Consider the following 13745-nt stretch of genomic DNA (forward strand, 5'->3'; position numbering starts at 1 on the left):
CTCCAGGGCACGGAGGGGACGTGCACGCCAGGCTCATTCCCGTGGGGGGTGAGTCGCAGGCAGGGGGAGGACCGCAGGCTTTCCTTTGGGGACAAACTTCCCTTCTTCCTCCTCTGAGCTCTGCTGTCAGTCTGCCGGCTCGTTCAGACAACAGAGCGTCACCTCTCGGCCCCAGAGGCAGGAGCCCAGTGTGGCAGGCCCATTCCTCGCAGGCCTCTCTCCTTGGCCGACAGATGGCCGGTGTCTCCCCATGGCCCCCAGTGGTGTTCTCTGTGCACATCTGGCCTCGTGTCCTCCTCTTAAAGAGACACCAGTCATGACCCTGGCCGGTTGGCTCAGTGATAGAGTGTCAGCCTGGCATGTGGAAATCCCGGGTTCGATTCCTGGTCAGGGCACACAGGAGAAGCAACCATCATTTCAAGCGCATGGCCCTGGGCACCGAGGATGGCTCAATGGAGCCTCCATGTCAGGTGCTAAAAATACTCTGTTGTGAGCCCGGCCCCAGATGGGCAGAGCATCGGCCCCAGACGGGGTTGCCGGGTGGATCCCAGTCAGGGTACATGCGGAAGTCTGTCTCTGTATCGCCCCTCCTCTCACTTGGAAAAAGAAGAAAGAAGGAGAAAAAGATACTGGTTGTGTTGAATTATGTCCCACCTCAGTGACCTCATTCTGATGCAGTTGCCTCTTTAAGACCCTTATTCAGTCATGTTGTGAGGTCCTGGGTGTTGCGACATCAACATGTGGGTGTGGGGCGGCTGAGGGAGGGGGCACTGTTCATCCCACAGCGCTAAATGGCTCCACTTTGCACACCTTGGGGGGGGGGGTCCCTGAGATCTGAGAGGTGTTCCCTCCGACTGCCCTCCTCCCCCCTCTCCTCCTCGTCTCTGCTTCCCTCCCTCTGCTGTTCGCTCTGCCTTCTCTCTCAGCCCCACACTCTGGCTTTTCCCACCGCTTCCTGGACATGGCTCTTAAACAGATAAGAAGATACCAAATTTACTAAATCGCATTCATATGTAACTACGGACGTTCCGTGACTATCCTTTAAATGAGTGATTGTTGTCCTTTGGTATAGTTTAAAAGTGTGCCAATCAAAAATAATTTTTTTTACTCTCCGATACAGAGTAATTTATCTTTTCCTGGAAAAAAATAAAAAACCCCAACCTTTGATACTAGGTACAATCCCACAGGTCAGGAGACTGCTTCCTCTCTTCTGAATGCCAAGAATATAATCTTCAAAACATCTTGTTTTGAAACAGAAGCTGTTGCTCTGTGTCTTAGGAAAGCCACATATCATAGTGACACGGACTGGGGACCAGACTGTGGTCCTGCTGGCCTCATGGGACTGTGCACCCCGGTGACATCAACACATGCTGGTCGGACGCTGGTGCCCCGGACACTCTGCGTTTCTGTCCACAGGTGCTCCCGGGGGCTGCTCAGGGGGTGACTGTCCACAGGTGCTCCCGGGGGCTGCTCTGGGGGTGACTGTCCACAGGCGCTCCCGGGGGCTGCTCAGGGGGTGACTGTCCACAGGTGCTCCCGGGGGCTGCTCTAGGGGTGACTGTCCACAGGTGCTCCCGGGGGCTGCTCTGGGGGTGACTGTCCACAGGTGCTCCCGGGGGCTGCTCTGGGGGTGACTGTCCACAGGTGCTCCCGGGGGCTGCTCTGGGGGTGACTGTCCACAGGCGCTCCCGGGGGCTGCTCTGGGGGTGACTGTCCACAGGTGCTCCCGGGGGCTGCTCTGGGGGTGACTGTCCACAGGTGCTCCCGGGGGCTGCTCTGGGGGTGACTGTCCACAGGTGCTCCCGGGGGCTGCACTGGGGGTGACTGTCCACAGGCGCTCCCGGGGGCTGCTCTGGGGGTGACTGTCCACCTGCCTGAGCCCGGGGCTCCGTCTGTGAAAGGCCCTGTGGGATGCTGCAGGCTCAGAGCTGGAGATGGGGGTCTCGCGTCCGTCTCTTCCCTCTCTCATAATTCACGTCCTGTTTCTGGCTTGTCGCTGACCACACCGTCTGTGTGTGCCCTTGGCGACATCCGGGTATTGTGTCCCGGACTCCTTGGCTCTCGGGGTGGAGAAATAATGCCCATATGATGAGCCCCTGACTCTCCGGCTGCTGCCCCCTCTGCGCTGGGTCCCCTCCAGCCTGGTGGCTTGGGGGACAAGCCATGTATTTTTCAACTGTTTACTAGTTTATACTCTTCTCTTCCTGCATTGAGCTGCAGGACAGTAGCTCCCGCTGTGGGAAAACAGAGGTTCATTTTTCTGCCTCGGCTCACACGCACAGACTGCGGGACCCCCGGTCCAGTGTGGGGCCTTTCTCCTCTCCCGGCAGAGAAGCCTCCTGGACCTCCTTTGCTCCATCTATAAAATGGGGCAGTAACCTCTGCCATGCTGACCGCCTGTGGGACCAAAGGGCATGACCCAGGAGAGCGTGGAATGCTCCAGTGAGCATTGTCCAGGGCTGTTGGTGACCGTGTCCCCTGACACGCAGAGCAGTCACGCCAACCCTGTGACACAGCAGAGGTCTGTCTTTTTTTTTTTTTTTAATAGAGACAGAGAGAGGGATAGACAGGGACAGAGAGAGATGAAAAGCATTAATCATCAGTTTTTCGTTGCGACATCTTAGTTGTTCATTGATTGCTTTCTCATATGTGCCTTGACTGTGGGCCTTCAGCAGACCGAGTAACCCCTTGCTTGAGCCAGCGACCTTGGGTCCAAGCTGGTGAGCTTTGCTCAAACCAGATGAGCCCGTGCTCAAGCTGGCACCTCGGGGTCTCGAACCTGGGTCTTCTGCACCCCAGGCTGATGCTCTATCCACTGCACCACTGCCTGGTCAGGCGAGTTCTGTCTTTTAAACACCTTTCTCCTTCCCCATTGGCTTTTGTTACTGACACTTCTAGAGACCTTTTTATTCTCAGAATATTGTGAAATTACAGTGAGGAGTAAAACACTTTTAAAACTGCGTGAAAGCACCGATTTAAAAGAAAATCAGTTTTTTGTGTGACCGACTGAAAGGCGACACGCAGCGTTTATAAACTCAGTTCCAACTGGGACGTCGGCTCCCGGCGAGGAGAGGTGCGTCTGGAAGGGCAGGCCATTGTCTTCCGGGTCTGTCATTACCTTCCAAAGCAGAGACTCGGGCTGGGCTAGCACCCTCGCCCGTATCCCTGGAATGCACAGGGTCGCTGTCCTGCAGACAGAACCAGGTCACAGGGCGATGAGCCCCAGCTGTGTCTGCAGAGGAAGCACTCACACCCGGACCCCTCCCGCCCTGGCCGCTTAAGTGGTTCTCCTAGGTATAAGAATGCCTTCTAACCTTCAGCTGCTTCTCTGGGGTGACCGTGTGGCCCCCCCAGGCAGCCACCCCTCCCCGATGCCCCTCATCGCTGGCCCAGAGCCGCGTGGGTTTGTGACATCTCCAGTAGGGCTCCGGAGGGGACCCTGAGCCCCGGGCTGCCCCCCCTGTCCGCGGGTGTCATGGGTGCCAGCTGCAGGCAGCGCAGCCGTCTGAGCGTGGTGACTGTGTTCCCCGCCCGGTCCCCGGAGCCCCTGTTCCTGAAACTGCAGGACCCAGAGGCCAGGACGCTGGGTGAATCATCCCAGCAGGAGGAGAGTGGGGGTTTCTGAGGCAGAAGCGTTTCTGGGCGCCTGGATGAGTGTGCACGGGAGTCAACAGGAAAACCAGCGCAGTTCCCGGCACTGGGAAGGGAGATGTTACCTCTACCTGACGCTGGAAACGCAGACTGTGTGTGACAGCATTTCCCAGGAACCTGCCCCCCTCCCCCCGGCTCACCCCCAGAGTCTCTGGAATACAATTCCCACTTCACAGCCGGACAGCAGGGCCCCGGGGGCCTTCAGGGACCGGTGGAGGCGGGGAGAGAGCGCAGCCCGCCGAGCCCAGGCCCCTGCGTTCACCGCGGACGTCTCTGAGACCTCATGGGCTGTGGTCCTGCCTGTTCCCTCTTATCCCCCTGGGTGTTACCAGGAGGGTCGAAGGTCGGTTTGGCCTTGCTCACAAGACAGATTTCCAGTCCCAGGCGCCCTCTTATTGTCTGGGCTTCGTTCAAGTGATAAGAAACACAGTTTATGCTATTGTGGGAACATGGTGTAACAGTCTCAGCACCCTTGCCAGAAAAGAGAGAAGTTGAGCCCAGGCATGATTTCCTTATACCTTATTAAAAGCATGTGGTTTGAATGTCTCCGCATGTCGATGTTCTCAGGAGGAGATCTGTGATAGCACGGGGCCTTGGCCTGCAGCTTAGGGTTCTCAGATCAGTGTCCCTGACAGTGGACCGGGGTGGGCGGAGAGACACGCACACTCAGGGGCGGGGTTTTGCGGGAGCAAGGCCAGGCAGGAGCCTCGAGGTTAGAGAGATCGGGTCGGGGTTCTGCAAGACCGCCTCCGTCCACACAGATCCGGAAGTGGGCACAGAGCCGTGCACTCCCTGCTGAGGGGGGAGGGGGCACCGGGAGGTGGGGAGGGGGGACTGCTGCCCTGCAGGACACCCTGACCCCATCCTCACAGAGACAGAGCCCCAGAAGGTGACTGGGCGGGGGTCCCCTTCTCTCCACGTCCTGCCGACTTGCTGGCGTCTACTGACAGCCCTTCTCGGCGGTGAGCGGGGCATCTCCTCTCCCTGGTGATCACTGATGTTGAACATCTTGTCATGTTCTCCGACCACCGGTCTGTCAGCTGTGGAGAGAAGCTTGTAATAAGCTTGCACAGTGACAGATGATTACTAGAATTAGTAGAGTTATCACAGTGTGAGACACAAAAATGTTGAATCACTCCATTGTACATCTAAAATTAAGATAACCAACATAAAATTGTGCATTGACTATACTTAAATTTGAATTTTGGGGGCCCTGGTTGGTTTGTTCAATGTACAGAGCATCAGCCCAGCGTATGGAGGTCCCGGGCTTGATCCCTGGTCAGGGCGCAGAGGAGAAGCCATCATCTGCTTCTGTTCCCCTCCCTCTCCCCCTTCTCTCTCTCTTCCCCTCCCGTAGCCATGGCTACATTGGTTCCAGCATCGGCCCCAGGTGCTAAGGATAGCTTGGTTGTCTGAGCGTTGGTAGTTAACATTGACTGCCAGAGCTGAAAGTGTTAGGGCATGTGCTGTGTACTGAACTGTGCCCCGCCCCGTACACACACACACACTCACATTTCAGTGTTGAGGCCCCATTCCCCAGCACCTTGGGACGTGACTGCATTTGAAAATTGGGCCTTTAAAGAGGTGCGTCCAGTTCTCTTGTATCGTAAGGGTGGGCCCTAATCTGAGAGGACTGGGGTCCTCACAACAAGAGGAACAGACACCGTGACTCCCACTCAGGAGAGACCATGTGAGGACACAGAGAAGGTGGCCGGCTGCGAGCAGGAGCGAGGTCTCGCCAGAACCCACCCTGCCAACCCCTCCCCTCCGACTTCCAGCCCCCAGCACTGTGGGGGAAGGTGCTTCTGCTATCCGGCCCCCGTCGGGTTCTGAGGAAGCTGAGGGACCTGCGTGTGTGACCGGAGCCCCACGGCGAGTGGACATTGCCATCTGAGGCCACTCTGGGAAGCAGACCCTCCCGTGGTCAGCGCTGACAGCGGCGCTCACGCCAAGCGTGGTGAAAGCTGGCCTCCCACACGGGACCGGGACCCGAGCCCACCCCACCCGCAGCGAGAGAACGCGCAGCTTTTCCACTTTGCACGAAGAGAAAACAGCAGCGGGCTGAAGCCATTTGATTTTGTCGTGATCAGTTTTTGTTAAACCTTGGCGCTTGAAGGTGAGTGGACGTAGAGCACTCAAGTCATCCCAGCAAATGTAGAAGGAGCACAGCATGAAGACGGGGTCACGTTTAACAGAATTGAAGAGAAGAGTAAAGGAGACGTGAGAGGGAAGAAAATACTTCTTTAGAGGGAAAGAAAAGAATCAGTCGATCCTAACGACACTGAAGAAGAGAGGGGGAGGGGTCCAGAGAACTGCGGGGACGGAGACCACACTACGCTGCGGACACAGCGATGCGCAAGCGGCCAGAGAGCGTGACGGGTAACTTCTCACCAATCATTGTCCACACAGGCGGCCCAGAGAGCGTGACGGGTAACTTCTCACCAATCATTGTCCACACAGGCGGCCCAGAGAGCGTGACGGGCAACTTCTCACCAATCATTGTCCACACAGGCGGCCCAGAGAGCGTGACGGGTAACTTCTCACCAATCATTGTCCACACAGGCGTCCCAGAGAGCGTGACGGGCAACTTCTCACCAATCATTGTCCACACAGGCGGCCCAGAGAGCGTGACGGGCAACTTCTCACCAATCATTGTCCACACAGGCGGCCCAGAGAGCGTGACGGGTAACTTCTCACCAATCATTGTCCACACAGGCGTCCCAGAGAGCGTGACGGGTAACTTCTCACCAATCTTTGTCCACACAGGCGTCCCCAGAGAGCGTGACGGGTAACTTCTCACCAATCATTGTCCACACAGGCGTCCCAGAGAGCGTGACGGGTAACTTCTCACCAATCATTGTCCACACAGGCGGCCCAGAGAGCATGACGGGCAACTTCTCACCAATCATTGTCCACACAGGCGGCCCAGAGAGCGTGACGGGTAACTTCTCACCAATCATTGTCCACACAGGCGGCCCAGAGAGCGTGACGGGTAACTTCTCACCAATCATTGTCCACATAGGCGGCCCAGAGAGCGTGACGGGTAACTTCTCACCAATCTTTGTCCACACAGGTAAAAGGGATAATTTCTACCAAAACAGATTCAGACACAGGCGATCTGAACAATTTCAAGCATTTAAAAAATGGAATTGTAATCAAAAGTATGCCTCCGCGCACCTGACCAAAGAAACCCGCGCGAGGTGACATCGCAGAAGGGTGGTCAAGAGGCGCCAGGCTCCCATCTCCCCACAGAGACCGTGGGCACCAAACAGGAGGCGTCGGGACGAACCCCAGGGCCGGGAAAGCCCAGGGTTACAGCAGGCAGACACCCACGCGAGCACAGCCAGGCGCCCGGGCGCGGGGGCGTCACGGCTGACCACTCCAGCCTGACCCTCGCGGACGCAGACCCGATTCGCGCTGGTCTGCCCATGGGACACCTGAGGGGGCTGACCCACGTAACTCGGGACTCAAGGTGCACGCCGCTCTGACAGCCACAGGGTGGGGGACCACAGTGCAATGAGATACCTCAGACTGCAGCGACACGGAAACTTCTGTGCGTCCAGGACACAGCCTGCCAAGGGAAAGGGCAACCTGTGGATTGGGAGGAAAAAGGTTGCAAAGGAGCAGGGTTAAAATCCCCCAGAATACAAAGAACTTCCACAACTTGGCAACAAAAATACCTGACTCAAAAATGAGCAGAGGACTTGACTAGACGTTTCTTCGAAGTGGCCAAAAGCGCATGAGAAGGTGTCCACCATCCCTGATCACTAGGGAAATGCCAGTCGAAACCACAGCGAGAAGCCACCTGAGGTTCATTCACTGGCTACTACCCATTCGAACAAACAAAAATCCCTAGAAAATAACAAGTGTGGGGGAGGGGGGGATGGGAACCTCGGAACTGTTGGTGGGAATGTAAACCGGGTGCGGCCACTGTGGAAAACTGTCCGTTCCTTGGAAAATGGAAAAAAGAGAATGACCCTATGACCTGGCAGTCCACCTCCAGATACACATCCAGCGGAATCGAGGGCAGGGACTCAAGTGTTTGTACACTCGTGTTCATACAGCAGGATTCACAACAGCCAGAAGCTGTGAGCAACCAAGTGTCTGTCAGTGGGAGAATGATAAACAAAGAGCAGTGTATCCATGTACAAGGAAACATTACTCAGCTTCAAAAGGAAGTATATTCTGATACATGAAACAACACGGGTGGACCTTGACAACATACAGTAAGTGAGATGAGCCTGAGTCCACTTAGGAGCTACCTAGAACAGGCAAATTCACAGAGAGAAACTGATAGGTCACCAGGGTCTGGGAGGAGGGGATGGAGATGGAAAGTTACTGTTTAGTGCAGCAGTGTTCAACCGGTGCCTCCGGATATTTAAAACAGGCAGTACCTATGTAGTCAGGGGCACTGACCTCTGTCCTTAGACTGTCAAATAGAAAAATGACAGCAGCCAACACAACAGCCGTCCGGTCGGTGTGAACGAATCAGAACCACCGACCTTCTTTGTACGTGTGTGCAGAATTGGAGTCATAATTTACGTGTGCCGTGAGATGAGAAAGGCTAAAAACCACTGGCTTAATGGTACAGAGATTCTGTTTGGGATTGTGAGGAAGCTCTGGAAATGAATATTGGTGACAATTGTGCAGCATTGTGAATGTGTTTAATGCCACTGAATTGTACACTTTAAAATGGTTACAATGGTCATGTCTGTCTTACTACTGCACACACAAAAAATGTTTTAAGACACTTCCTCTAGTTTTAATAACTTTTACCTAACATTACCAATTATTCAAGAGAAAAAGAAGGAAGCTGTTCACCTCGTTTTACAAGGTTAGTGTTACCATGACCTACTTTTTTTTTTTTTTAGTTATAGCCCAGACTCATTTCTGAACATAGATAAAAAAAGTATTGAATTGAGTCTAGCAGTATGTTAGAAAACATGTAACCAAGTAGAGTTTAACCTAAGAATTAAGGGCAAATCAGTATCATTAAATCTTTTTCTTCTAATTCATTAGTTTTCTCAGTAGATGTTAAGAAACATTAGGGAAAATCTAACACTCATTCACAACTTTTAAAAAAATCTTTATAGCCTGACCAGGTGGTGGCACAGTGGATAGAGCGTCTGACTGTGATGCAGAGGAGCCAGGTTTGAGACCCCAAGGTCGCCAACATGAGCGTGGGCTCATCTGGTTTGAGCAAAGCTCACCAGCTTGGACCCAAGGTCTCTGGCTCGAGCAAGAGGTTACTCGGTCTGCTGTAGCCCCCGGTCAAGGCACATATGAGAAAGCAATCAATGAACAACTAAGGTGTCACAACAAAAAACTGATGATTGACGCTTCTCATCTCTTTCCATTCCTGTCTGTCCCTATCTATCCCTCTCTCTCTCTCTGTCTCTATAAATAAATAAATAAATAAATAAATCTTAAAAAAAAATCTTTATAAACTAGAAATAGAAGAGAACTTTCAGAACCTGGCAAGGAGTTATCTCTAAAAGCTCAATGTATATTTTATTTAATGGTGAAAACAGTTTAAGGTTTCAGTCAGGTACAAAATACATGTGGCCACAACAGCCCTTACTTGTCAACCTTGTTCTGGAGTTTCTAGTTAAGGGGATAAAAGAAGAAACTGAAACAAAGTATAAGAATTATAAAGGAAGGTAGGAGCCATCTGATTGTCACAGAATACAGTTACCTACATAGAAAAATCTGAGAAACAAGAAACAGTAATAACTGATTCAGCAAGATTTCTAAGATCATTAGCATTCTTAAGCCCAATAAATATAAAATGTAACCACAAAACAGTAAGTAGCAGTGAATTCAAGTCTAGCCCTGATGTGATAATACCATTTTATCACATTTCTCGGGTGGGAAACGAAAGTCAATGTGTGAGGAACCACTTAAAGCACGGGCTCTCTGGTCTGTGACATGGCCAAATTTCGGGGGTGCCCTTGGGAAAGTACAGCTTTATGGATGTCTCCAGCAAAACATCAGAGCAGAAACAGATGTTGAGAACCACAGCACTATTAGGACCAAACTGTCTCCTTCACGCACACCACGTGGGCTCTTACCGAGCACCCATCCCGCATCAGCCCGTCCTAGGCACGGCCGGAATGGGGGTTGACAAGGGAGATGCGTCGGGCCCTGGGGGACTTGTGTTCTAAAGAAGACAGGCGGCATGACTGTAGACATCCTGACTGTGAAAAATGCTACGAATAAAACAGTATTGTATCGAGAGACAGCGAGATGGGCTCCTGTTCGAGGAGCTGTGTTTGAGGTCAGAACCAGAGGATGAACAGAAGGATGGGTGCGTGAGAGCTAAGGGACTGACCGTCAGGCCCAGGGAACCCTTAAGGTCAAGGGTGAGCGTCCAGGAGAGACAGGACGTCCAGAGTGGCTGAAACCCGGGAGAAGGGACAGCGTGGTAGGAGGTGACAGCGGAGAAGCACCCAGAGACTGCCCCCCCTGGGCCCCACAGACAGTGTGGAGCTGCCCGGTTCTGTTCTAAGAGTTCAGGCACGTCCCTGCAGGATTTGAAGCAGAGGAAGTGGGTCGGCCACATGGGCCCCAAGTGCTGCTGGGGCTGGTTGACCCCGTTCCACAGAGAAGGAGAGGTGACTCCTTAACTCACAGGGTACCTGGCAACCTGGCCTCGGATGTTTCTCCCAGCCTTGAGGGTCATGGCCTGTGTCGAGAAGCTAAAAGGAAGCTCCTGATAGGGCCTTGAATGCCCTTGACCTCTGCACACTGTGCCATTGGCCGCATGGCTGTGCACACTTGGAGGTTTAGTGCAGTCGAGTGGCATGCCCCACGCTGTAGAAGTTAGCGTGGCAGCGTGTACGCTCTGTGTCCCAACAGTGGGACCACACAGAAGTGTGGCTGGTGCGTGCCAAGCCCTGCTAAACAGCCTTGTCAAAAACACACACTCAAAACTTTTTTTTTCCCAATTTAAATTCCACGGGAGCCGCCCGTGCTGTTCCTCCCCCCACAGGCCCGGCATTGCTCTGACATCTGTCCTGGGCTTACGGTTTATGGGGTGTTTGAGGATTACTCGAATGAGGTAACACTGGAATTTGGAGATGTGGCCATCTCCAGATGCCAAATGAACTTGGATAGAAATCACTGCTCATGTGTGTGTGCAGCTGGGAACGAGGAACAGCGAGGGGCTCCCCAGATGTGGCCGTCCTGGTGGCCAGATGGTCTTCTGTCGGTCACGACGCCCGCGGCCCCAGCCCACGTGGCCCTTGGTGCCGGTCCTCACAAGTCCGGTCTCGGACAGAGGTCCCCTCCTCAGGCAGCGCCGGCACGGGCACACCGGGCGAGCGGTGAGGGGCCAGCCCAGACCTGGTCGTGAGGTTCTGTGTAGGCTTCTGGTGGTGGTGGTGGTTGAATCTAAACCTGGGTGGGTGGATGGATGGATGGATGGATGGATATATAGATGCATGAATACATGGAGTGACATTTAATTTGATAGTCAAAAAATTCAAATAATAGAGAAATACATAAAGTCCTAGAATCCTGCTACCCTTCCTTAATGACTTCACGGCGGTTTACCACCTGGAGAAGGGAGCGCTGACCTACTGATGAGGCGAGGGAAGGCTTTCTACCCGCGGTTCAAAGTCCAGATGCAATACAAGGAAAGAGTGATATAATTTAAGTACACAAAACAAAAAGTTTTACACGCAGCAGTGTTCATAGAAAAATCAAGCAGCCAGTGACAAACTGAGATATGATATAAAAATGTGTCACAAATAAAGGGACTAGTAGTAACATGTAAGTCCTAATAGTACCTCCTTCACTGTGCTGTGGAGCTGAGTGGAATGCATCATACTGAAAACTTGTTCTGTACTGGTAATCATAAATCTGGAGTGTCTGTGTGGCCGATGTGAGTGCCCCTCCCTTCTGTGGTTCACCGGGCAGCTCAGCGCTCCTGTGTGGGAGAGAATCTGTGTTCAGAAGGTGACGAATAAATCCTGACTCTGTCCTGAGCTGCAACTAGAATGAACCGTTTTCCCCTGTATTCGGAGAGTAGACACATTGTCCTTATTCGTCCCTCTGGCCATCATAGCCGTCGTCTTCACCGCTGGCCATCGTGACTTCTTCAGGGCCCTCAGATACGGTCAGCTCGCCCCTCCGGAGGAGAGGGGCGATCAGAAAGCTTAACTGAGTTTGTAACTCAGTCAGTGCTGATGGGCTGGACCAGGTGACTTCTTGTGATCTTCATGAAATAACAGTATCAGACGGGGGACGGGTCCGCTTCTCCACAGAAGCACCGAGGCCTGTGCTTTAGAAAGCACGGCAACCCTCCGAGCTCCGCGTGAGGTCCTCAGCGGGGGACAGGGTGCCGGGCTGGAGCGCAGAGCTCCCGTCGGGACCCAGACGTGCGTGTGCGTGTGTTCACGCTCTGCCTGTGCCAAGGCGTGCCTGCTCTCACCGAGGCTGGAGTTCAGGCCGACCTCTGCCCTGTCCCATGGCCCCTCTGCCTGGTGCCACCGCCCTGTCTCATGGCCCGCTCTGCCTGGTGCCACTGCCCTGTCCCATGGCCCCTCTGCCTGGTGCCACTGCCCTGTCTCATGGCCCGCTCTGCCTGGTGCCACTGCCCTGTCTCATGGCCCCTCTGCCTGGTGCCACTGCCCTGTCTCATGGCCCCTCTGCCTGGTGCCACTGCCCTGTCCCATGGCCCCTCTGCCTGGTGCCACCGCCCTGTCCCATGGCCCCTCTGCCTGGTGCCACCGCCCTGTCCCATGGCCCCTCTGCCTGGTGCCACCGCCCTGTCTCATGGCCCCTCTGCCTGGTGCCACTGCCCTGTCTCATGGCCCCTCTCCCTGGTGCCACCGCCCTGTCCCATGGCCCCTCTGCCTGGTGCCACCGCCCTGTCCCATGGCCCCTCTGCCTGGTGCCACTGCCCTGTCTCATGGCCCGCTCTGCCTGGTGCCACTGCCCTGTCTCATGGCCCGCTCTGCCTGGTGCCACTGCCCTGTCTCATGGCCCGCTCTGCCTGGTGCCAGAGCCAGTGCACCATGTCCAACAGGGTGTGTGCCCACTGAGCACTTGAAATGTGGCTAGCATGACTGAGGAACTGAATTTTTTTTTTTTTTTTTTTTTTTTAGTGAGAGGAAGGGAGGCAGAGACAGATTCCCGCATGCGCCTCAACCGGGATCCACCCAGCCTGCCCACTAGGAGGCGATGCTCTGCCCACTGGGGTGTTGCTCCGCTGCTCAGCAGCCGAGCTCTGCTTAGTACCTGGGGTGGAGGGCATGGAGCCATCCTCACTGCCTGGGGCCGACTCACACCAATCGAGCCATGGCTGCGGCAGGGTAGGGGGGAGAGGTGGAGAAGCAGATGGACACTTCTCCTGTGTGCCCTGGCCGGGGATCAAACCTGGGTCATTCACACACCAGGCCAGCACTCTACCACTGAGCCACCCGGCCAGGGTATTTCATTTCATATTATTTTGTTTTCATGTCCTCATGGACATGTGGAGAGATGGAAAATGCAGCTCTAGACCTTTTAAGATTTTACAACAGGTTTTCATGTGTATATGAGAAGGTGATTTCACTGTGCAGCCAGCTGTCCATTGTCAACTCCTCACTGCTCTTCTCTGCTCTAGACTCCATCACTCAGCACCGGGTCTGTGCCCCTGAGGACTACCTGCTGCCACAGTGACCACACGCCTGTCCACCCACACCTGTGCCCACGCCTCGAGTGACCGCACGCCTGTCCACCCACGCCTGTGCCCACGCCTCGAGTGACCGCACGCCTGTCCACCCACGCCGGTGCCCACGCCTCGAGTGACCGCACGCCTGTCCACCCACGCCTGTGCCCACGCCTCGAGTGACCGCACGCCTGTCCACCCACGCCTGTGCCCACGCCTCGAGTGACCGCACGCCTGTCCACCCACGCCTGTGCCCACACCTCGAGTGACCGCACGCCTGTCCACCCACGCCTGTGCCCACGCCTCGAGTGACCGCACGCCTGTCCACCCACGCCTGTGCCCACGCCTCGAGTGACCGCATGCCTGTCCACCCACGCCTGTGCCCACACCTCGAGTGACCGCACGCCTGTCCACCCACGCCTGTGCCCACACCTCGAGT

At 54.7% G+C, this 13745-nt stretch overlaps 1 protein-coding gene across 2 annotated transcripts in view; it reads left to right on the top strand.

Moving 5' to 3' along the window:
* The window catches only part of MCPH1 (microcephalin 1), a 209931-nt gene extending 196274 nt beyond the window's left edge, over positions 1–13657 (top strand). For both annotated transcript variants that reach the window (XM_066234640.1, XM_066234641.1), the window contains one exon: positions 13262–13657. In XM_066234640.1, the coding sequence (XP_066090737.1) occupies positions 13262–13317 (56 nt within the window). In that variant the 3' untranslated portion in view covers positions 13318–13657. The remainder of the gene's footprint in view (positions 1–13261) is intronic.
* Positions 13658–13745: the final 88 nt, after the last annotated feature.

The sequence above is a fragment of the Saccopteryx bilineata genome, chromosome 6 (assembly GCF_036850765.1).
Source record: "Saccopteryx bilineata isolate mSacBil1 chromosome 6, mSacBil1_pri_phased_curated, whole genome shotgun sequence".
NCBI classification, from domain to species: Eukaryota; Metazoa; Chordata; class Mammalia; order Chiroptera; family Emballonuridae; genus Saccopteryx; species Saccopteryx bilineata.